A 22,276-nucleotide genomic window follows, 5' to 3' on the forward strand; every position below is an offset into this window, starting at 1 on the left:
ATTTTTGACTATTTTGAAATTATATAGCTACTTTAAAATATTTGAGTATATATATAGTGCAAAATTTTAAATTCACAACGAAAATTAAATAAAAAACCAAAAATAGAAAGAACATTAATAAAAACTATATAACTACTTGTGGTTTATGTAACCAAACTTCGAAGTGCATTTGATTTCATTTTTTATTTTCTCTTTTTTATCAAATTCGTTTCTAAATCATTGAAGTCTTTTTGTTATTACATTTTCCTTTTTTTTTTAATTCTTTCCTAAACCCCAAAACAGACCCTTCTTTTACAACTATAAAATGGACAAGCAATAATATTAATATCTTCATGGGCAAAATTACGTGTAAGAGATTCTAATCTACAAAACAAATGTTTCAGAAGAGATCTTAATCTACCATTAAAGTCTCACAAAGCAAATGTTTCTTGGTTGACATGCATTGGGTGGTGATCAAACTGGCTGCACAACATGCGTCTTCGGCAATGGAGAAGTAAAACCGAGACTCTCGAAATGGTAAGGACTCACAGGTTTTCAACCTGGAAAACAATAAATTATTTACAACAGCCACAACTAGCTTGTCCTGTTACCGGGTAGTCTTTTAAGTAGCCATGTCCTCCATGCCTCATTTGCAATGTTAAAGCAAGCATCAGTAGCGAACCTGAGAAAGGAACAAGCAAAAATGTTTAGAGCTAAGCAATGAGCACAACAACCTTTTCGCCATTGCAGCACAAGCCGAGGCTTTCAGCAGCGGCATTTAACAAAGGTGAGCGTCAAAAGCACGAGAAAAGTACTTACGTATTTCTCTCTCCCAGCTCGCTGCGAAGATCGTTTTAATGCTGCTGTTTGTTGGTTGGAAAGAAAAGTTAATTCGCCGCCAATGATTTTCATCCCAACTGTGCTTGAACAACCCGGGAGTCCAGATGGATGCACTCTCTCACTGACGATCCACTTCAACCATCTGGATGTCATTAGGCGAGAGTAGCACGCCTGGAGTTTGTTGAGCAAAGACGTCCAGGGTGTCCGGGAACAAACTCGTAGATATACCACCTCCGAGCGATGAGTTCCCGTTTAACAGCAGGCTTTGCCCGTGCGCGAACGTCCCATCCACAGCTCCCAATGAATCGGCCTAACAGGAGAGTACACGAGCAAAGTTTAATGCAAAAACAAGTCTTCCACTGCAATGAGGAATCGCTCACCCAATACAGGTCCAAAGCCGATGAGCGGAGCACGTCCGCGTTTGACGATGAGCGGAACAAATCAAAACTGGATGTGCCTTGCGACGTCCCGAGTAGCGAACAAGCGGCAGATTCCTGGACATAAAACGCTGGAGTAAATCAAACACAGAGAGACGCTGGAAGCATGCATACCCGAGCTGGTGGCACAACTCGAATGTGCTCCTTCGTTTTGAAAGAAAACGCATCGCATGTTTCTTCGCCTCCCCACACCGAAGGCGTCAAAGAATATCGATCGGCGTCCTGCTTGGAGGCGTCATTCAATACAATGAAGCGATCAACCGAAGAAGCTCCCAGTAATTCCTGCAAAAGCCCGCAAGATTTGGAATAAAGAAGTACGTCGAACTGTTAGCTTACCTCATCTCGCCAAAGCCGCTGGCCGAAGCCATCCGTACTTCTATCATACAACCAGCTACAGCCAGGTACTTGAGAATCCAGTTGAGAATGATCTTCGTGTCTCTCGATGACAGTGACTGGCTCCGCACCAGATTTTGAACTCTTTTCACAAACATTTTGGCACCAGCCATACCTGTCCAGCATAGCATGGTGGCAGTGAAGTTAGCAACTCCAAACTAAAGAACGCAAAAGAAAAACAGGCATTACCTCAAGCGAAATACTGAAGGTCTTCCTACGACATCGTAAACGTCTGCAGCACACACCACATCTTTCGAGTTCCAGCTTGTAGAGGAAGGCTGTCGAATGAAAGGATAGAGACGAATATCTCCAGTAGCCACAGAGCAGCGACCCCATTTCTGAGACAAGTGCTGTAGCACAGAGCTTATGCTTTTCGAGGCCTTGAGTGTCAACTCAAGGTGTGGATTGTGACCCTCCTGTAGCAAACAATATTTGTTAAAAATGGTTGTAAACTCAATACTCAAGTTTTTAAGATACCTGCTCCAGTGCTGTTTTAGTCTTGTCGTCAATTGGGAAAAGCTGCAACTTGATTTTCAAAACCGCAGTCTCCATTTGAGGAACAGATGTGCTAGACTTCAAGTTAGGCTCAGAGGGCGTGGGCGTTGATACAGAGTTCTGCTTCTCCATATTATTTTCTTCCGGCTTTCCACCTTCAATGATCTTGCTATTTAGCTCGGATTCAGGGGGCTCCAGACGCTATCTGCATACAAATTTTTATTTAACACACATAAAACCTGCAAACAAGAAGCGTACCACTAGCTGCTTTAACTTGAGGCCTCACTGGAGCTCTCGTGGACGATCTTTTCTTGACTTCACCAGCAACAACACTGGCAGGTTTGTCCGTGCTTGTTGAGGGAGCTTTAACCTTCTTTTTAGCTTTCTTCCTATCCTTCAGACGATGTTGCTCCTAAATTAGACATAAAAATGCATCAGGAGAGTCCACAGTAATGAACATACATACCAAAGCAGTCGCAATAGCCTTCAAACGCCGAGGCTTCAAATGAAGCTTAGAAGACGAGCACTTAAACTTCTCCAAAAGCGACCACCTGAAACAGAACATTTAAATGTCTCAGACAAATGAGATCCACCTCACCAGCACAACATCGCCGAATCTACATCTTTGGAGTTCCTCGCATCTATCAGAAGATCTGATCGCAGGAACTTGTTCATGCGCTTAATCAAGCGATAGTAGTAATGCCGGACCTAAAAGAAGATATAAAGCTAAACAGCATACTTGCATCCAGACAACGCACCTGATCCTTATTTTTGCTCACAACTTGAGATGTGATTTTCTCGAAATCCTGCAAATAGTACTCAAAGTTCTTTACATTGGAAAGTGTCACTGCGATAGTACCTTGCCAACTTGTCGTAACGCGGAAAAAAACTTTTCCTCTTCTTCATGAGTCCACGCTGCCCATTGCCTCGTCCTTTTTCCTGAAAGAACAAAGATAAAGAGTCAAAATGTCCGGTCCATGTAAAAAAACCAAGAACTAGAACTAGAACAACAAAAAAAAACCCGGCATCGCAAGAAAAGACGGTGCCTTACATGAAATACAGCGGCAATCTTCTCTGTTTCTTGGCAAAAACTGAGATTCAACAAGAGTAGAGCTAAATTCTGCCGAGCTAGGACTCCATACCTGATTCGACTGGCTCCTGCTGCTCCCGAGTAGTGTCTTGGCTCAGAGCCGGCGAAGAATCCGTGGTCTCCAGCATGAATATCGTAGCCGCATCAACGAAGATCCCCCCGCACAGTGCTCTACCCTAGAAAATCGACTGAGACCCTGGATTTCCAAGCCTGGAAGCTACGCGATCCCTGAGTCCCTGCGAGCGCCTAGATCCAGCCTCCGGCTCCTCCACGAATGACCTAAAACAACGAGAGAGGGAAAGAGTTTGGGCGGGCTTTTGGACGGGCCGGTTTTCTTGGTACTTTTTGAAAAGGCAAAGCCAGATTGTATGCCAGCTAAGCAGAGCTACACTGCCACGTCTGCATAATATCCAACCTGGTATCTCACGTGGAGATTGAAGTGGTTTTTGCGTGGCACAATCGCAGCCGTTGAAGGTTGAGTGCTTAAACCCTAATCTCGAAATGGGGAGTATCATGAGGGCGTCAATCGCGCGCCTTGCGAATGCGCTTGGATCCGGCGGAGCGCTCGCCGGTAGGATGATTCGCGAAGAGCAGTCCGTGCGGCACGACCAGGCGAGATTCTTTTGGTCGATTTCAAGAGTAAGTTTTCCAATATCATGATCTGCAGGCCTAAATTCTTTATCCCAATTGTACCAGGCGATCAGCAGGGGTGATCGCAAAGCTGCGAATCTCAAGGAGCGAGCCAAGATGTACGTGAATTCCTCCCTGCATTTCTTCTTTCTTTGCAAAGGAATTTTTGACGCGGTGTCCTACATTTCCATTCTTTAGTGCAGAATGGAGGATATCGATCAAGGCTATTTCTTTGACTTCAAGGACTTCAAGAAACACAGTGGAAAGGTATGCATTCTCTTTTTTTAATTTTTATTTTTGTTCTTGAGCTTTGTTCTTGCTTCTTTCTTTTTTCTCCCAGGTAGTAGCGACGAGCACAGCGCTAGACCCTCCAGCATCAGCGACCATCTTTCCAAAGTCGACAGTCTACACTCCAACGAGGGAGTCATCTATCTTTCCATTGAACAAAAACTCTTGCGTTACGTTGGTGTGCTTGTCATTCCGAAACAGTGCCGAGGTATGCATCGTAGAAAACAAAATCCAAAACTGAAGCTTCGCTTCTTTTCGCAGGCAATGGTGGATTCCTGGGTCTCGCCACTTCGAGAAGCTTTCCCTTCCACGAGTGACATCCAAGTCATTGAGGTCGGGTCGATTTTCACGACTATAAACATTCTAACGTTTCTAGTTTCATTGCAGCTTTCATGGGTGGAATCCGGAGTTTTATCCTTCGTCCCGGTGAGGCACTTGTTTCTCATGTGCATAAACTCGTCCAAATCGTGCACGAAGGCTGACAGGAAGCTACTCTACGCATTTGGTGATTCTTACGACTTCAGGAAAGACCTACGCGTTACGAATCGATTAACTGGGTAAGCGAAAGAACTGTCATTCTCGAGACAAATCTGTGACTTTGTGTTCTTCCCAGGTATATGTTTCTGGTCGATCGCGCTGGTCGCATAAGATGGAGATCTAGTGGACAAGCCTCACCTGAGGAAGCCTCCCATCTGGTATCGTGCACGGCAAGTTTGCTACAAGAATCATAGCTTGGAACAATTTGAGCTTGGAGCTTATTCGAAGAAAGAACTTTCATTGGATTTACTCGGGCTGAATAGAAGTTAGTCCCTCAAGCAAAAAACGAAGAGCAACACTGCTGAAAGTTTATAAGCGGCCAATGACAACCTCCACTTCAGCTGGTGTATAGAGATGAAAGACTGGAGCCACTTTCGCGATATCCACATTGGAAGCCGTTACCTTCACAAAAACAGAAGAGACATGAGAAAGTGGACGAGGATATATCTAAAGTTTTTACCTTCTCTTCCATAACTTGCTTCAGCGTCGATAGAGCAAGCGTCTCTGCCTCCTCAAGGGTCATCTCCTGAAAGAAACAATCGCGAATGTTTAGAGTCTTCTTCTACGTCCAGAAACGCAAGACTTACTTTGTTGTAGCTTTCTTGCAAGGATGTGTCCGCACCCTCCGAGCCCGAGCCAATGGCTTTCGCGTCGCACTGCCAAAACGTCCCGGATGGATCTGTGTGGTACCTGGCAGAAAATAGTGTTAGAAGAACACAATCCGGCTCACGCCAAACTTACAAGCAGGGTCCCTTCTCGTCGTGTCCCGCAATCAACAAAGATACACCAAAAGGTCGAGACTAGAACGAAGAAAAACAATGAACTATCTTAACTCGAGAGCCAAAACAAAGAACTTAAGGTCCGCTCACCATGGATTCCTCATCGCCTTCACCGAAACGAAGAGCTAAATCGCACAAAGCCTGAGTTGTGCTCTCCACACTCATCGGCTCGTTGTATGAGAATCGATGATGCTGCGAGAAGACACCATTTTCAGTCGCAAGTGGAAAAAGAAGATTAGAAAGCAACCTGAGTTTCGTTTCGTGCATGCTCCACCAGCGTGCGAGCATCGGCAATGAGGCCGCTCATAGCACACCCTATGTGCGTATCGATCTCCATGATCTTCTCCACACTGGCGGGCTCCTGAAAGAGCGAGAAACCTTATCAAGAGAAAGAAAAAAAACGAAGGATTTCAGCCACTGACCAGTAGCGGCGAAGTAATCCGCTTCTCGACAGCAAGAACGACCCCATGATTCGTTTTGAGACCCACCGCTGTCGATCCGAGCTGAAACACCAAGAACGATCAAAACCTAGGAGCTGGAGATCTGGGCTGCTGCTTACCTTGATTGCTTCTATGGCGTATTCTACTTGGAAGAGCCGGCCCTCTGGCGAGAAGGTGTTGACGCCGCGATCATATTCGCTCCTGGTGGCATTCCGAGTGTAAGCTAGGGATTGCGAGATCAAAGCCCTACCTGGTGAGAAACATCGCCCTGGCGCCTAGGTAGAGCAAGTAGAGGAAAAAGAGACTAGAAATTAGGGTTCTTGGCAAGAGAGGTTTCTTCATTATTTAACCAGCTTTGCCAGTCGCTCATCCATGCTCGAGAGTTGGCCCATGAGACTGTCAATAACGCTGTTTGTTTCGTCTTCTCGTGGTTTCTCTCGTTCGTCCGGGTTGGTCTCCCGAGGAAATGACGTCTCGTCCTAGAAAAAAACATTATAGAAGGCAAGAACATCGAGTAGAGTTTTCTCCTCAATCTTTGACATACCTCGCACATTTTGAAAAAGAAGGAGCCGTGCTCGCTGGCTGCGAGAGCTTGGGAATCGTCATACTCTCGAATGAGAAACCTGTCGGATTTTCTTCGAGTGTCAGCTGATAAGCTCTGAGAAAAAATGGAAGCAAACCTTATGTCTCCACAGTTAACACCATGCCTCCGCTTGATATACTCTTCCATCGTGGACCAGGTGGACCGGACGAGCTTGTCAAACTTGCCTCCCCACTGAAACTCGCTCATACCGTGAACGTTGCGTATGACATCAGCTAGAAAATAGGCACAACAAACTCAGTTCAGCGCTCGGAAAGGCGAAGTTTTCTTTCCATTACCCATGAGTGTTTGTGCAAACTCGTCTTGGTGGCTCTGAGAATGCGAATAGTGGCCGATGCAATAGAGTTTGTAGCCTTGCCAGAAATCCCGAGGTCTGCCAAAAGAAAAAATTCAAAAGAATGGGACGCGAGCTTTGAAAACGCTACAAACCTGAAGTTTACGTCATCCAAAACTTCCAGCAATTTCTTAAGGGAGACATCGTCTTCATCAAAAAGCTGCAATGCCATCTTCGTTAGAGTATTGCACACATGTTGTAACTTACTGAGTCAAGCTCAAAACTGATGCTTGGAGGGGGATTTAAAACTGCTAGACCAGCGGTGCTATCAATGCTGTCCTTAGAGTCATCGCTGGAACAGCCTGCTTCTGAACACCCAAGCAAGGCCTTTTTCATGTCCTCGGAGCTCCTAAACGTATTCGGATTTCTGTAAACGAAGATTCCTGAGTAATAAAATCAAATGTAAACGTATACCTTCGAAGGGGCTCAAGGAGCTCTTCCCACAGAGAATTTCTTTGTAAGTTGGATGCACTTCCAATTATGAAAAGATGATGTCTAGCTCGAGTAAGAGCAACATTTAGCCTCTGCTTGGATGCCAGAAATCCCAAACCAGCCGTCCGGCAACAAGATCTGTCACAGCTAGATAAAAACAAGTTTCCGCGAAGTTAAACTTACAGGATGATCACGTCTTTCTCTAGGCCTTGAAATGCGTCAACTGTTGACACTTTAACATTTTCCACTTCACTATGAGCGGTTTCTTTCTTCCTTCCAAAACCAGGACACGCATCTTTGGGGTACAGCATTTGACGTATCAAACTTTCCTGCAGAAGATAAATGAGTAAATTAAACTGGCAACCATGCTAACAACCTGTGATTTGTACAGAGCGATCACTCCAATTTGTGACCCCGAAATCGTCTTCGAAATTAGAAGTTTGACAAAGGAACACACCGTCTCTGCTTCATAAGGATTTGAATAGCTTCCTGTCAAGAAATCCTTCTTTTCTTTTCCTTCCTTGCATGTGTCGCAGAACACCAAAGGTGGTATACTAAGAAGCAAAGCCGATCGCTCCATCTCACTAAAACCACAACACACGAGCACTTAAAACATAGATACAAACGTCATACATGAAGTACCTGCACCCGTCGACAAGTCGTCCTTCGTAAAACAAACGATTGGGGACTCTTGATAATCTGCTGCCATTATTTAGTCGATTGAAAACTTGAAGTGAATATTATCAACCTTGGATGACAACGATACTGCGTCTGAAGGGGTACAGGACGGTGTCCAAGAGCCGCTAACCTTTCAAAGAGAGTCCTATAGAAAACAAACAGGAACCTTTAACAATAGCAAAAAGAAAGATAAAATGACACCTTGAAAGATCTGCAGACTTCGCAAAACTGTTTGTTTCAGTTGGTGAAAGAACTGGAGGAAGTTGCTGTGGATCACCGACAGCGACAAGTCTTAAACGTAAAGAATATCGTCAGTCTTAAGTGTAAAGAATATAGTTCGACGAACCACCTTTCACATCGAAATTGGGATATAGGTAACAAACTCAATGGCTCCACTATTTGCGAACATTCATCCAGAAAACACATCTTGAAAGATTTTTCAAAATTCAATAACGAGAACAGAAAGAATATGACGCAGTACCTTGAACGTATTGCCATGCAAAACCTCATTGATTGTAGAACAGCAAGTGACCCCAACAGCGCGTACTTTTTGTAACCTCGTCTTGCGGTGATTTAGTTTTCCATCTTTTATTGCTTTCAGCTCGTTTTCAATCCTCTGTAAGGTGCGAAGTTAGAAGTTGCAATCGGCACGACGAGGATTACCATACCGCTCTCTCCTTTCCAACTGCATCTTTCAACAGCCCTTTTAAGTCTTTTTCGGCATCATCTTCCTCCTTGCAGTTTTTTGAGGCTGCGTGCACAGAATAGCTACACAAACTGTCAGGCAGAAATAAAATCGTAACAGTGTTCTTACGGAAGAATATTGCTAGCAATTTTGCCAAGAGAACCCACGCGTAGAAAGTCATCAAAACCATGCTCTAAGAGCCCTGTTAACACCCTGAAATCTTATAGTCAGGCCTGTACCCAACCATCTCTAAAACTACCTGTCAACGGCGCTATTAGTTGCACTTGCAATGATAAACCTGGTAGAGAAGTCATTTTGTTTCTGCATTGATAATGTTAGGCAGTGTAGAAAACTTGAATACTGAAGTAGTTTACGTTCAAAATCTCTGAAAGAAAAATAACCAACGCCACGAGAAGGTGACCTGGAAAGAGACTTGTCAAATCTCAAAACTACAGAGAGACGGTAAGCTTACTTTTTCCCGATCCAAATGGTCCATGTACGAGACAGACACGGGGCATAGTGATATCTTCCGATGTAAACCATCCGCCCACTGTAAACAAAACTTTTGCCTAGAATATTTGTCTCGGTGTGAAAGGTAGCCACGAGAATAGAGTGACTACCTGGTCACTGTTCAGGTTGTATTTAAAGATTGCCTCTTTAGCTACGCGGTCCATACTCGTCGGAATTACAGCCTGTCTAGGCACATACGTATCCGATCCCATAAGAAGAGGTAACAACGGCGTACTGGAGGATTGGATCTTTCTAAAAGCAGCACGTTATAAATTAGAAGAAACACGTAAACAGGACGTTACCTTATACAATCGAGCATCGTCAGCTCCGATTGAAGACTAGGCCCTTGTAAGACATATATTTTCTTTCCTTCTCTTATTGGTACTGGTTGTCCATGTAGTCGTAACTGCGAACAATATCAGCTCTTCAATTATCATGTCGATATACCACGTTTTCTTCTTTTTCCATTTTTACCTCTACGGCTGCATTCCTAGAAGAGCCAAACGATTCACTTGTAGCCACAACAGTGAACTCCTCGCTTCAGAAAAACCATTCAGTGCCTTGCCGTTTGTCACAATTACGATACCTGTTTTTCTCCGGGAAGTTTGAACTGGAACTAATGACCATCAAATCTCCCCTGCAAAATAGACTTATTAGTAGCCGTCAACAGGTAGCAATGATGATATATACTTCGCATAGTTCAAGGGAACAGTTCTTCCCAAATGGATGTTTATGTATCCGGGCCTTGAAGATCTGAAAAGCAAAAGAATTAAGTCAGACTAAATTCGACAGTCATACCTTCTCACTAGGTGACAGTGCGCATAGAGGTTAATGTCATAAGAAGCATAAAGTCTTTCGAGTTCGTCGGCAGATAGTTGGGCGCTCTTACCACCTACAAAGAAAAGTGAGGCTATGAACACCAGCCATGACACTTACTTGCAGTGTCTGCCCAGGACTTCATACAAGGCGGATTCCTTGAACAAGTATAAAACCAACGCCCTTTAAAGTCTCCATCCTAAGACGAGAACACAGAAGAAGCTTTAAGACAACCTGCAAGCAAATACCTCGTCATTTCGGCGTAGCTCGCACTCTCCGTGGCTGCAAGAGGGCTTAATAGCAGCTTGGATCTTTTCTTTTGCAGAGTTGAAACGCCTGGCAAAGTCGGAAATCTGATATAGTAGTTAGTGAAACTACATGTTGTTAAGTTGAAGCACTTACCATCAGGGAAATCTCTTCGATCAGTGCTGAAGACATAACTTCCTTGTACTCGGAGCAATCCTTGAACTTGTCTGGAATGGCGACGTTTCTTTGTAACTGTCCAGCAGCTTGGAAGTAAAACTGAACTGGAGGAGTGACATCGGGCACAATGTTTAGCCTGCATACATTTTCTGTAAATACAATACAAAAGGAATCAAATAAATTCACCGACCTCAAACACAAAGACGCGTTTTTCCCATTCTCGTCGCAAACAAAAACTTGGGAGGCTTGCGCATTCTGAGAGCTCCTTTGTTGAGAAAATCCATTTGGCATTCGGAGTCTATCAAGAATCTGATTGGCTGCATTGATGTTGTCAGCGAGGAAAAAATTCGAATCAAAATAGCTAAGGAGCATACTTGTTCTTCGTTCGATGCTCGGCTTTAGTTTCTTCTTGAGCGGGAAGTAGAGAGCCTTGGTTTTTGTCTGAGACAAATCCTCCTCCTCTGCAGCCAAATCTTTTTTCGTGGAGCTCGATCCGCCGGTAGCATCGGTACCACCAACCCGACTATCCACTTGCACGATGTATCGATCAAACTCTAGGTCGCTCCCTTGCATCACAACATCCCTTTGCCCTCTAAATTTCTCGTCCAGCGGATTTTCTCCTTCATCCAGCAGCACGAGCTGATCAAGCGCGCGGCAATCAATGAGCCATTGCTCCAAAAAAAAATAAAGAAGCGATCGAAGGAAGAACAACGCACCTTGTTCGCCTTAACGAGAAGGAATCCATCCTGGAAGCTTTTGTTCTTCTTGGCGGTGCGCTTCGCGTATAGAGCTGCCCATTTCCCTTCCATCTCCCCTATCAAGCCCTAACAAAACCCCTAAAAATGCAGAATTTTCGGCGGGAAAATTAAAATTATAAAATGCAAACCAAAGAACTTCTATCAAAGGGGAGATTTTCGTTTTCTTCGTCACTAGAACGAAGAGCGACGATGTCAGCGCACATTCTTCTCGGAAGGTACAAATTCGTGAAGAGTTTTTTCTCTTCTTCTTTACGTTTTCGAATCTGGGGGCTATGGATTGAAGTAAAGCTCGACTTGTATCACTACAGAGTGGCTTCTTTTGTTTATCGAGACTTCACGGGCTGGAGTGCTCTCTGGTTGTTCCTCTGGGAGTACAGGAAATAGAACACGGCAAGACTGAATCGAGCCGAAGCTCAGAGTTTTGTTCTCTTCCTCGGGTGAAAAGAAACGCACTGATGATGCTTTCTGTTGGACCTTTTTTTTTTTGTACAGAAACTCGAAGTGCCTTGATCCCAGAGGAGACGCTCATTTGATCAAGTCAAGGTAACTACTCGACGAACTCATTCTATAAAGAGCTCGCAAAATGAAGCCTGTTACATTGCAACATATATGGTTGTTTGGTTCATTGTTTGCATAATTCAAATGCAATACTGCATATTGTTTGCTTTCCACGCGGTTGCTTGCTCTCAAGTGGATGACTGCAGCAAACGTTTCGATTTTATTGCTTTATCTTTATGCTGTTTGAGCAGAAGGCGATTCATATTGTCTATCTCGGAGATTTGGACGCGACTCTTCACTGCGGTCCCAATGTTGTCACCGACTCGCATTACCAGCTGCTAGAAAAAATCCTCGGAAGGTAAAATCTTCATTCTCGGAGACGTTCCATAACAGCTTTTTGATTTTGCTGGAATTTATGCAGCTCTGAAGCTGCAAAGGCGTCTTTGACTTACAGCTATCGCCATGGATTCAATGGCTTTGCTGCGTCACTTAGAAGCGAAGAAGCCGCCCGCATCTCTCATAAGCTCCACGTCAAAATTGCTAAGTTCGCGTTTTGATATGGCCAATGTTATATCCGTCTTTCCGAGTCAGACACACAAACTGCACACGACCAATTCCTGAAGCTTTTTGGGCTTTGAGGAGGACGGTGGCAAGAATGCCCAGTCGCTATATGGTGACTACGAAAGCCAGTCATTGCGGAGAAAGGCAAGATACGGTGACGACATTATAATCGGAATGCTTGATTCCGGTACGTGGTTTGCGACTGGCCACTGGACACACACAACGTCCACAGCCGCGGGCCGGTTTGTGGAAAACGCGAGCTGGTCCGGGTGCGCAGCGGCGCACCAAACTCTCGCATTGCAGCGTACAAAGTTTACTGGGGCGAAAAATGTCCAAGCGAGAGCGTGTTGACGCGGGAATACACGACGGCGTGGATGTTTCTCAGTCTCGCTTGGCAGATCATTTTCCAGCCACTACATCTCGGATCCCATCGCCATCGGTTCCTTCCATGCAATGCAGAGAGGCATCATTGCGGCAGGGAATGAGTATTTCCCCGGCACTGAAACAAATGCGCCACCTTGGATCGTCACCGTCGCCGCCAGCACCATCTCTCGCAGTTTTACGTCGCGAATCTCTCTCGGCAACAACCAGAGCTTTGCAGTGAGTAAACCTTTGGTTCTACCTTCTTTTCCTTGTTCTTTGTGTAGGCTTCACTTCTTTTTTTTCTTATGCTTTGATATTATAGGGCTTGAGCCTGACAAGCGATGGTATCCTCTTTTGTCGAGTCTGGACGTTGGCATTCCCAACTCAAGCTTTAGTACAAGGTACGTATTCCAATGCTTGACAAAGTATTGAGACACTGTTTACACTGCAGTGCGCTAGAGGAATGTGTGTCGGGATCCTTGGATTCAACACTAAACCCACACCAGTGATGGGATTATTCTCTTCGCAGGGCCCCAACCGACATTCTCAAGGTATGTAATTTGCATGATTTATTGATTTATTTATCTATTCTTTTTTCTTCTAGCCTGATATGGTGGCTGCTTTGGCAAACAATACGCAATATGGTATTATGAACTTCCATGTCTTTTCCGCGTGTCTCCGGGATCGATGCACTCCTCAAGGCATACCGTCCCAAATGTAATCCAGCGGCTATTGAAGAGGTGTGAAAACTCCTTTCGCTGGAAATTTATTGTTAGTAAGAAAACAAAAGAGAAAAGGGCTCAATCTCCAAGGGCAGAGAAGAAGCAAGAGTAAAAGAATGTTGTGTATTGATAAAAAAAACGATGGAATGGAGATAAAAATCCATAATTCAGATTCCCCCTTTTGAAAGGCTAGCAGTTCTAAGTGCTAGCATATACTATATGTTGTGCATGATTTAATCTATGGCTCTAATGTAGCCCTGGGTTCAAAGTCAGAGTCCCTTGAGCCTGGGTTTTAGGTTAATACAGCTATCAACTCAACAATCGTAACTATGTGCTTTCCAGAAGAAAACAATCGATTCTTTTCTCTTGTTTTGCAACAGGTTTTGTCACTGATAACTCTGGAGAGCCGATCAAAGACACAGCATTGCTCCCCACCACCCCTTTCAACTTCGGTGGAGGCCACGTCAATCCAAACGCGGCTGCTCACCTGGGCCTCGTCTACGATAGGCGCCCGACTTCACGGAATTTCTGTGTGGATTGAGGCAGGAAAGACGAAACCGCAACGGTATGTATATCACAAAGTTTTCAGAGCAAGCCATCTTCTCCACAAATTTACAAAGATCATCTAAAGTGCTCATGAACTGCGTTGATGTCTCCACTTTCGCGAACTTGAAACATACGACGACGCATCCCTCCATCGCGATCTCTTCTCTCAAAGGCAAGAGAACCATCCACCGGCGAGTGACAAACGTAGACGACGACGCTACCACGTACCGAGCAAGCGTGGAGTCTCCGGACGGTGTTTTGGTATCGGTGGTTCCTCCACTTCTAGAATTCGAGCGTAGAGGAGAGACAATAATAGCTTTTAAAGTTCCTCCATGCAGTCAAAGCCAACCAAAGCTGCGCTTTTGGAGCTCTCGCTTGGAGCAATGGAAAGTACAGCCCAATGGCTGTGCGGATAGAGAGCTAGCGATATAGGAGGGTTTATGGCTAGAGATTTCTAGGGTTTATCAAAGGCGATTTACGTTTTCTCGAAGAGCGACGTTGTCAACGCACATTCGTGAAGAGATTTTTCTCTTCTTTGTTTCTTTTTCGAATCTGGGGGCAATGGATTGAAGAATGTATCACTATAGAGTGGCTTCTTTGTCAAGAAAGCTATCGGAGTGCTCTGGTTATTCCTGGGAGTACCGAAGTAGCCAAATACGGCAAGACTGAATCAACCCAAAGCTCAGAGTTTTGTTCTCTTCCCCAGGTGAAAAGAAACGCATTGATGATGCACTGATCATTAGCCAACCTTGACATTTTGAGATTTCTGGTGATGGTTTTGTACAGAAACTCGAAAATCCTTGGTCCAGTTTCCAGACGAGACGCTGATTTGATCAAGTCAAGGGGGTAACTAATCGACGAATTCCATTCATTCTGTAAGAGCTCCATAGATGAAGCCTGTTGCATTGCAACATATATGGCTGTTTGGTTCACCTTTTGCATGTCGCTTGCTTTCCTCGTGGTTGCTTGCTCTCAGGTGGATGACTGCATTAAAGTTCTCGATTTTCTTGCTTGACAATATGATATTTGAGCAGAAGGCGACTCATATTGTCTATCTCGGAGATTTGGACGCGACTCTTCACTCCGATCCCGATGCTGTCACCGACTCACATTACCAGCTGCTAGAAAACATCCTTGGAAGGTATAATTTTCATTCTCGGAGACGTTCCATAACAGCTTTGTTTTTGTTTTCTCTTGTGAATGTATGCAGCTCTGAAGCTGCAAAGGCGTCTTTAACTTACAGCTATCACCATGGATTTAATGGCTTTGCCGCATCACTTACAAGCGAAGAAGCCGCTCACATCTCTCGTAAGCTTCAGTTCAAGAATTGCTCAGTTCTCGTTTTGATATGTTCCGGATACCAAATGTTATATCCGTTTTTCCTAGTCAGAATCACAAAATGCACACGACCAACTCGTGGAGCTTCTTGGGCTTTGACGAGGACGGTGGGAAGAATGTCCAGTCGTTATTTGGTGATTCTGGAAGCGAGCCACTGCGGAGAAAGGCAAATTACGGTGAAGACATTATAGTCGGAGTGATTGACACGGGTACGTGGTTTGCGTCTTACAAACAAGTGCTATGCTCTTCTTGAAAGTTTTCACTTCCATTGCTTCTATCGCAGGAATATGGCCAGAGTCCAAGAGCTTTGCGGACGATTCACTTGCGAGCAAGGAGAGAACTTCACTTCCTCGCATTGCAACAGGTGAATTCGGTCAAACATAAAGTTGGTAAACTTTAAACTCTTTGCAGGAAACTCATCGGTGCAAGGTTTTTCGAGCCGGAAGGAAGAACCAACACGGAGATATCTTCTCCCAGAGACGCGAATGGCCACGGGACACACGCAGCTTCCACAGCCGGGGGCCAGTTTGTAGAAAATGTGGGCTGGTCCGGCTACGCAAGCGGCACCTTGAGCGGTGGCGCATCAAACTCTCGCATTGCAGCGTACAAAGTTTGCTGGGCTCGCCAGCAAGCTTTCGACTGCACAAGCGAGAGCGTCTTGGCAGCTTTCGAGGCGGGAATACACGACGGCGTGGATGTTTTCTCCGTCTCGCTTGGCACAAATTCCAGCGGCTACTTCTCGGATCCCATCGCCATCGGTTCCTTCCACGCGACGCAGAAAGGCATCGTCGTGGTGCCCGCGGCAGGGAACAATTATTCCTTCGGCACTGTTGCAAACGCGGCACCTTGGATCATCACCGTCGCCGCCAGCACCATCTCTCGCAGTTTTACGTCGCGAGGCTCTCTCGGCAAAACCTGAGCTTTGCAGTGAGTAAAACTCTGATTCTATATCAGTAGTCTCGTTTTTTCTTCTCTTATGTTTTGATTACAGGGCTTGAGCCTGACTCACTCTCGGCAGGCGATGGTATTCCCTTGTGTCGAGTCTGGACGCTGGCATTCCAAACTCAAGCTTTAGTACAAGGTACGCTGATGCCAAGCATGAACACATTCATAATACACCTTTTACATTACAGTGAGCTAGAGCGATGCGTTTCGGGATCCCTGGATCCAAAGAAAGTCCGGGGCAAAATAGTGACATGTCTTGATACGCTACCTCTTGGAGGAGGAGCTCGTCAAGCTGGGATAATTTTCTACAACCGCGGCCCCCAAAGTGCTCGTCCTTTTGAAAACGCACTTTCTGCGTCTCATGTCAACAGAGCCGCGGCAAATGCCATAAAATCGTAACTCCACAAGGTTTACTTTTTGCTCGCGTAGAAACAAGCTTGTGTTGCTTCATCTTGTAGATCTCCTGTGGCACAAATATCTGCAGCCTCCACGCTACTCAACGCTAAATCCGCACCAGTGACGGGAGCATTCTCTTCGCAGGGCCCCAATCCCGACATTCTGAAGGTATGTAAGAATTAATTTTCAAGTTCTAAAAAAAAGACTTAGTCTCTCTTCTTCTTCTTCTTCTTTCTTGTTTTCTTTTTTTTTTCTTTTCTTTTTCTTTTTTCTAGCCCGATATCACAGCTCCAGGAGTGGACATTCTAGCTGCATACAGCCCTTTCGCAAACAATACGGAATATCGTATTTTGTCTGGAACTTCAATGGCTTGTCCGCATGTCTCCGGGATCGTTGCACTGCTCAAGGCATACCGTCCCGAATGGTGTCCAGTGGCTATCAACTCGGCAATCGTAACTACAGGTAAAACGCAATGTGCTTTCAGGAGAAAATCGGATTTTTTTTTTCTCGTTTTGCAAAAGGTTTTCTCACTGATAACTCTGGAGGGCCGATCAAAGACGCAGCATTGCTTCCCGTCACCCCTTTTAACTTCGGTGCAGGCCACGTCAATCCAAACGCGGCTGCTCATCCGGGCCTCGTCTACGATGCCAAGGCGCCCGACTTCACGGACTTTCTGTGTGGATTGAGTCAAGAGAGACGATACATCTCGACTTTCGCGAACTGTGCCATACGACGACGCATGGCTTCCAACAATCTCAACTATCCCTCCATCGCGATCTCGTCGCTCAGGGCAAGGGAATCGTCCACCGGCGAGTGACAAACGTAGACGACGACGCTACCACGTACCGATCAAGCGTGGAGGCTCGTGTTTTGGTATCGGTGGTTCCTCCAGTTCTAGAATTCGAGCGTAGAGGAGAGACCATAGCTTTTAAAGTTCGCTTCCAGGCAGTGAAAGCTTCCAACCAGAGCTACGCTTTTGGAACTTGGAGCAATGGAAAGTACAAAGTGAGGAGCCCGAATAAAGAGTTTATAACGGCCATGCATATGAATAGTTTTTCAAAACAAAATAGTGGGGGTCTCCTAGGGTTTATGGGCGATGGCGTCTGGCGCTGGATTTTGGAGGGATTGAGTGGGATTCCACCTACATTTTGTGGGAATCGCTAGGATTGCTTGATTCCGGCCATGAGCGCCATGGCTTTCTCGTCTCCAGGGCTGCGATTTCATTCAAGAGATGGAATGTTTGCTAAGCTAGATCCCTCCTGCCGGATTTTGCCGCCCTTCTCGCTTGTCTCTAGCAGGTGTCGCGCATTCCCTAGAAAATTGGCACTGGCGAGGTGTAGCTCTCAGCAACAGTCGCGGGTCTCGGGTTTGTGGAATTTGGGGCAGATCGAGAGGTGTCTGGAGGCGATTCATTGCGCGCTCGACCCCAAGCTCGCCGCGGTTTTGGTAGTGGTCGCGTGTTCTTCGTTTAGAAGGTCTGGTAAGAAGAAACTTGCTTATCGCAATCTTTCTTGGTGATTTATTTTTTGATGTTTTGTTTGTAGAGAAGGACATTCTTACACCAGCCAAGCTCCAGTTTTTTGCTCAATAGCAAGCGAACAGGTGATAAAAAAAAACTTGTGTTAAATTCAAGCCCTGTGATCGTGTTTTTTTTTTGTTTTTTTTTTTCCATCTCTCAGCCAGCTATTAGAGCACAGATTCACGTCAAAATCAATCAAATTCCAGTAGAAATGTCGACGCCAGAGTCCGATATCAGTGCTTGGCTCGAAGATCTCAAAGAGGAGGCAATTCAGCGAGGCGTCGGCAAAGACACGGTGCTAGAAGCATTCGACGGTGTCAAAATTTCGCCAAAGATTATGGAGAAGGATCAAACTCAGCCAGAGAAAACGCTTACTGCGGAAGACTATATAAAAACGTAAGGCAACTTTTTGTTTTCTAGCTTTTAACACATTCTCTGCGTTTTTGCTAGTATGGTGAGCCAGAGCAGGGTCTCGAGAGGTGTCCAGGCGTTTGTTGATAACAAAGCGTTGCTGGAAGAAATCTCTGCGGAGTATGGAGTACCCGCGTCACTTTTGGTGTCCATCTGGGGGATCGAGTCCAAGTAAGATCCGCGTTCATAGATTTTGTCTCTTAATTGCTTTTTGCAGCTACGGTTCCTACACGGGTTCGTGGAATGTCATTCAAGCGCTTGTTACTCTTGCGTTTGATTCCCCAGAGGTTGGCGTAAATCTATGATACTGAGTCGAGTTTACAGTGATTTGTTTTCTCACAGGCAAGACGTAGAGCATTCTTCAGGGATGAAGTTTTCCATGCTTTGTTTATCCTTGACAAGGCCGAGGGCCCGTCTAATGCAGCTGGCTTGAAAGGTTCCTGGGCCGGTGCCATGGGACAATGCCAATTCATGCCGTCTAGTTTCAGGAACTACGCAGTTGATTTCGACAGAGATGGACGCAAAGGTACTCAAAGGTTTCTTCTTTAGTGTCCATTCCTAAAACGTTATTTCCAGATATCTGGTCTTCAAAGGCCGACATATTTGCATCCATTGCAAACTATCTCGCTGAACATGGATGGGAGATTGGCGGAAAATACGCACAGAAGGTTTGCCTTCACTTTTCTCTCCTTAACCTGATCGATTGGTGTTTCTGCAAGGTCAAAATTCCATCCGACATGGATAAATCTGTCTACGGTTTGGATATCAAGAAAAATGTGAACAGATGGTTAGAAGAAAATACGATCACCGCCTGCGATGGAAGTCAGCTATCTGGTGACGAACCAGTCAGTCTGGTATGTAAGAATTCTCCATTTGCTGATTCTCACTCTTTCTCTCGCCAATAAATTCTTAACAGGTTGCTCCGGACGGGCCTTCGGGAGTAGCTTATCTTGTCTGGGAGAACTTTCGTGTTGTTATGCGATACAACATATCCATTCTATATAGTCTTGCAGTTTACGAGCTTGCTGAAGAGATCACTGCCGGAATGACGGCCTTAGAATCAAAGGCAAACGAATAAACCTTGTGAATCCCTTTTAAGTTTATTTAAGTTTGTCGACTGTGCTATCAGAAATATATTCCATTTCAATTATCATATGGTTAAGAATAGCATCGATTGTTAATATTAGTGAAACAATATCGGTATATATATACGACTTTATATCATCGCAATCAACAATGGAATTAAAGTGTTTGGCTCTGGCTGCCTTCCTTTTCATCGCTTATGTTGCTGCAGATGGTTAGTCATGTAGTTTCCAAGGTTTTCCATGTAAACCAATGTTTTAAAACCTTTTTCACAGATTTTCCATTCCCTCTTAGCGAGGCACACCAAGCGCCTGACTTGATTAAAGATTTGGATTACATTGTTGTGGGTGGCGGAGCTGCAGGATGTGCATTGGCTACAACACTTTCACAGAATTTTACTGTTCTTCTGCTTGAGCGAGGTGGCTCCCCTTACAATAACCCGCTGTTTATGAGAGAGGAGAATTTTATGCTTGGTTTACTTGACGAAGGAACACAAGGCTTTGTCAGCACAGATGGTGTTGCTAATTCAAGAGGGCGAGTTTTGGGTGGGGGGTCATCGATCAATGGGGGATTTTGGGACCGTGCATCAGCCCAAGAAATCAAACAGATCGGACTTGACCCTGTTAAAGCCAATGCTTCCTACATTTGGGCCGAGAATGTGATTGTTTCCCTACCAACTTTAGGACCTTTCCAGACAGCTTTCCACAAGGGGCTGGTTGAAGCCGGAGTGACACCGGATCTCGGTGCTACATACGAGCACTCTGTGGGGACCAAGACCGGAGGAACCTTGTTTGATGAGAATGGCCAGCGCCGACCGTCTTCCAACTTGATCGCCGCTTATGCTAACCCGCAAAACCTTCAGGTCCTGCTGAATGCTCAAGCCGTGAAGATCCATTTCGATGTGTCTGGTAAGAATCAATCTTGGTTATATAGTTATATAATGACTGTTCTGCAGATTCTGGAGCTCCAAGGGCGATGGAAGTTGATTTCATCGACCGAAATGGAGGTCTTCATACTGCTTTTCTCAAACAAGATTCGGCCAGTGAGATTATCCTCTCCGCCAGCGCAATCGGAACTCCTCATCTTCTTATGTTGAGCGGTGTTGGGCCGGCTGATCACCTCAAGCAGTTCAACATCAATGTCGTCCTCAACTTGCCTGTTGGCAAGAACATTGCAGACAATCCAGCCACAAGAGTCTACGTGCCATCGCCTCTGCCTGTTGAGTCTGCGCTCGTAAAGGTGGCGGGTATCACCCCCTTCGGCAGCTATATCGAGTCCCTCAGCGGAGTCCAGAACCTTCAGGGCAGCGTCATCTTCCAAAAGGTGGCGGGCCCAAAATCCACCGGAGAAGTGGTCCTTAGTAACGACAGCTTGGACATTACCAACAATCCCGTCATCACTTTCAACTATTACAACAACTCAGATGATCTAGCAACCTGCATTGGCGGTCTTAACATCATGGAGAAATTCCTGCTGTCCAAGACAATGACCCCTTTTGTGAGCGGCATGCAAGCTATGCCATCGGGCAACGTGCTTGGCTTGCCGATCCGCAAGTTTACGTCACAGGAGGTTATCAACGCGACACTGAGTGCATACTGCAAGGTTAATGTTGGTACAATGTGGCATTACCATGGTAGCTGCCGGGTTGGCCAGGTGGTGGACTCCCAGTACAAGGTGTTGGGTGCGGAGAGGCTCAGGATTGTCGATGGATCTGTGTTTGACTTCTGCCCAGGTACCAATCCCCAGGCAACATTTGTAATGATGGGAAGGTATGTGCAGAATTCTTATCCGTAGTTTTTACAATCTTTTTGTTTGCAAATGGACAGGTACATGGGATTGGAGATTATAGATGCGCGGCTCAATAGCACATCCACCTGAAAAAAGCTTAATGCAAACTTTTTCATGTTTCATCAAACCTTTAATTTAGAAAACGCGGGTAAAATGTTATCTTCTGGCATCACAAATTCGAACGTCAAAGTTCAGCACAAAAAGATCTACTCAATGATCGACTAGCTTGGCACCATTCTACATTGCCGCTCAACTCTTTTTCTCTTTCTACAGGAACCTGCAAGAGGATGCGAGAGTTCTGGGAACAGATCGTGCAACACGGGGCAAACGGATTCTCTCGTGCATTGACACCACCGATCCAAATGTGTGGCTGCCTGGACCATGCCCACGGCGTATTCTACATCTTCTCACACACACGGGATTTGCTCTAAGAAGTAGCGAGCGATGTGACGTGAAATGCACTGGTGAACGTTTTGGCACAAGATGGACAGCTTGTACTGGTGGTCTGCTGGAATTCCATTTGAGACGTTGTGTCTTATTTTTATTTCACCATATTCCGTGACGGGTATATTGGGTATTTGGCACGACTTGTTTGATTTGATGCCGCACGAAGAGGTCACTTGGAACGCACTGGTGTCTCGATTATCTGATATTTTAAGGTCCTTTGAGTATGCCAAAGCATTCAATGCCACTGGAATGTTGCGGCAACGACGACAGAAAATGCCCAGATGGAAAATCTAGAGGCTGCTGCTTAAACTTTCGAGAGGATGCCGCGGCAGAACGTGATCTCTTGCTTGATGCATATACTTACAAGCGGGGCCTAATATTCTTTGGACATTACCAACAATCCTGTCATCACTTTCAACTATTACAACAACTCAGATGATCTATTGACCTGCATTGGCGGTCTTAACATCATGGCCATCCTAACTGCAAGGATTTACGCAATCACGAAGCAAAG

General features: G+C 45.3%; 6 protein-coding genes across 8 annotated transcripts; 2 read left to right on the forward strand and 4 right to left on the reverse strand.

Moving 5' to 3' along the window:
• Window positions 1-302: 302 nt before the first annotated feature.
• On the reverse strand, window positions 303-2,284 carry LOC9649292. 2 transcript variants are annotated; one of them, XM_024659229.1, is made up of 8 exons: window positions 2,127-2,284; window positions 1,839-2,065; window positions 1,593-1,764; window positions 1,371-1,538; window positions 1,200-1,313; window positions 799-1,129; window positions 591-661; window positions 303-539 (listed from the first exon to the last, which is right to left on the reverse strand). In XM_024659229.1, exons 1-6 carry the CDS (start codon window positions 2,274-2,276, stop codon window positions 938-940), a joined length of 1,023 nt encoding a protein of 340 aa, XP_024514997.1. In that variant the 5' UTR covers window positions 2,277-2,284; the 3' UTR covers window positions 303-539; window positions 591-661; window positions 799-937. The 2 variants fall into 2 exon arrangements, with proteins under 2 accessions (XP_024514997.1, XP_024514996.1); XM_024659228.1 differs by having other exon boundaries at window positions 403-661.
• On the reverse strand, window positions 2,278-3,548 carry LOC112340564 (TSL-kinase interacting protein 1-like). The gene is made up of 7 exons (XM_024659230.1): window positions 3,287-3,548; window positions 3,004-3,083; window positions 2,903-2,950; window positions 2,743-2,852; window positions 2,611-2,695; window positions 2,403-2,556; window positions 2,278-2,349 (listed from the first exon to the last, which is right to left on the reverse strand). The coding sequence occupies exons 1-7, from the start codon at window positions 3,360-3,362 to the stop codon at window positions 2,318-2,320; spliced, it is 585 nt and encodes a 194-aa protein (XP_024514998.1). The 5' UTR covers window positions 3,363-3,548; the 3' UTR covers window positions 2,278-2,317.
• A 177-nt stretch (window positions 3,549-3,725) lies between these two features.
• Window positions 3,726-5,001, forward strand: LOC9649657. Its single transcript, XM_002985119.2, has 7 exons — window positions 3,726-3,873; window positions 3,931-3,983; window positions 4,068-4,131; window positions 4,205-4,360; window positions 4,414-4,485; window positions 4,540-4,709; window positions 4,766-5,001. The coding sequence occupies exons 1-7, from the start codon at window positions 3,736-3,738 to the stop codon at window positions 4,881-4,883; spliced, it is 771 nt and encodes a 256-aa protein (XP_002985165.1). The 5' UTR covers window positions 3,726-3,735; the 3' UTR covers window positions 4,884-5,001.
• Window positions 4,911-6,237, reverse strand: LOC9649293 (proteasome subunit alpha type-5). Its single transcript, XM_002985233.2, has 9 exons — window positions 6,159-6,237; window positions 6,028-6,109; window positions 5,891-5,971; window positions 5,716-5,829; window positions 5,559-5,660; window positions 5,431-5,489; window positions 5,277-5,379; window positions 5,150-5,215; window positions 4,911-5,091 (listed from the first exon to the last, which is right to left on the reverse strand). Exons 1-9 carry the CDS (start codon window positions 6,170-6,172, stop codon window positions 4,999-5,001), a joined length of 714 nt encoding a protein of 237 aa, XP_002985279.1. The 5' UTR covers window positions 6,173-6,237; the 3' UTR covers window positions 4,911-4,998.
• Window positions 6,238-7,307: 1,070 nt separating this feature from the next.
• Window positions 7,308-11,196, reverse strand: LOC112340531 (protein ZGRF1-like). Its single transcript, XM_024659109.1, has 25 exons — window positions 11,104-11,196; window positions 10,762-11,026; window positions 10,578-10,704; window positions 10,367-10,523; window positions 10,213-10,317; window positions 10,085-10,163; window positions 9,947-10,040; window positions 9,839-9,901; window positions 9,735-9,785; window positions 9,623-9,686; window positions 9,451-9,554; window positions 9,259-9,400; window positions 9,111-9,207; window positions 9,013-9,059; window positions 8,898-8,959; window positions 8,768-8,851; window positions 8,622-8,721; window positions 8,435-8,569; window positions 8,303-8,379; window positions 8,155-8,244; window positions 8,024-8,098; window positions 7,918-7,974; window positions 7,652-7,859; window positions 7,459-7,599; window positions 7,308-7,413 (listed from the first exon to the last, which is right to left on the reverse strand). Exons 1-24 carry the CDS (start codon window positions 11,194-11,196, stop codon window positions 7,528-7,530), a joined length of 2,448 nt encoding a protein of 815 aa, XP_024514877.1. The 3' UTR covers window positions 7,308-7,413; window positions 7,459-7,527.
• Window positions 11,197-17,592: 6,396 nt separating this feature from the next.
• Window positions 17,593-19,597, forward strand: LOC9649294 (membrane-bound lytic murein transglycosylase B). Of its 2 annotated transcripts, none has more exons than XM_002985121.2 (9): window positions 17,593-17,989; window positions 18,059-18,116; window positions 18,194-18,429; window positions 18,484-18,615; window positions 18,662-18,731; window positions 18,787-18,970; window positions 19,021-19,112; window positions 19,164-19,298; window positions 19,361-19,597. In XM_002985121.2, exons 1-9 carry the CDS (start codon window positions 17,697-17,699, stop codon window positions 19,520-19,522), a joined length of 1,362 nt encoding a protein of 453 aa, XP_002985167.2. In that variant the 5' UTR covers window positions 17,593-17,696; the 3' UTR covers window positions 19,523-19,597. The 2 variants fall into 2 exon arrangements, with proteins under 2 accessions (XP_002985167.2, XP_024514910.1); XM_024659142.1 differs by having other exon boundaries at window positions 17,896-17,994.
• The last annotated feature ends 2,679 nt before the right edge of the window (window positions 19,598-22,276 follow it).

The sequence above is a fragment of the Selaginella moellendorffii genome, unplaced genomic scaffold, assembly GCF_000143415.4.
Source record: "Selaginella moellendorffii unplaced genomic scaffold, v1.0 SELMOscaffold_66, whole genome shotgun sequence".
Lineage (NCBI taxonomy): Eukaryota > Viridiplantae > Streptophyta > Lycopodiopsida > Selaginellales > Selaginellaceae > Selaginella > Selaginella moellendorffii.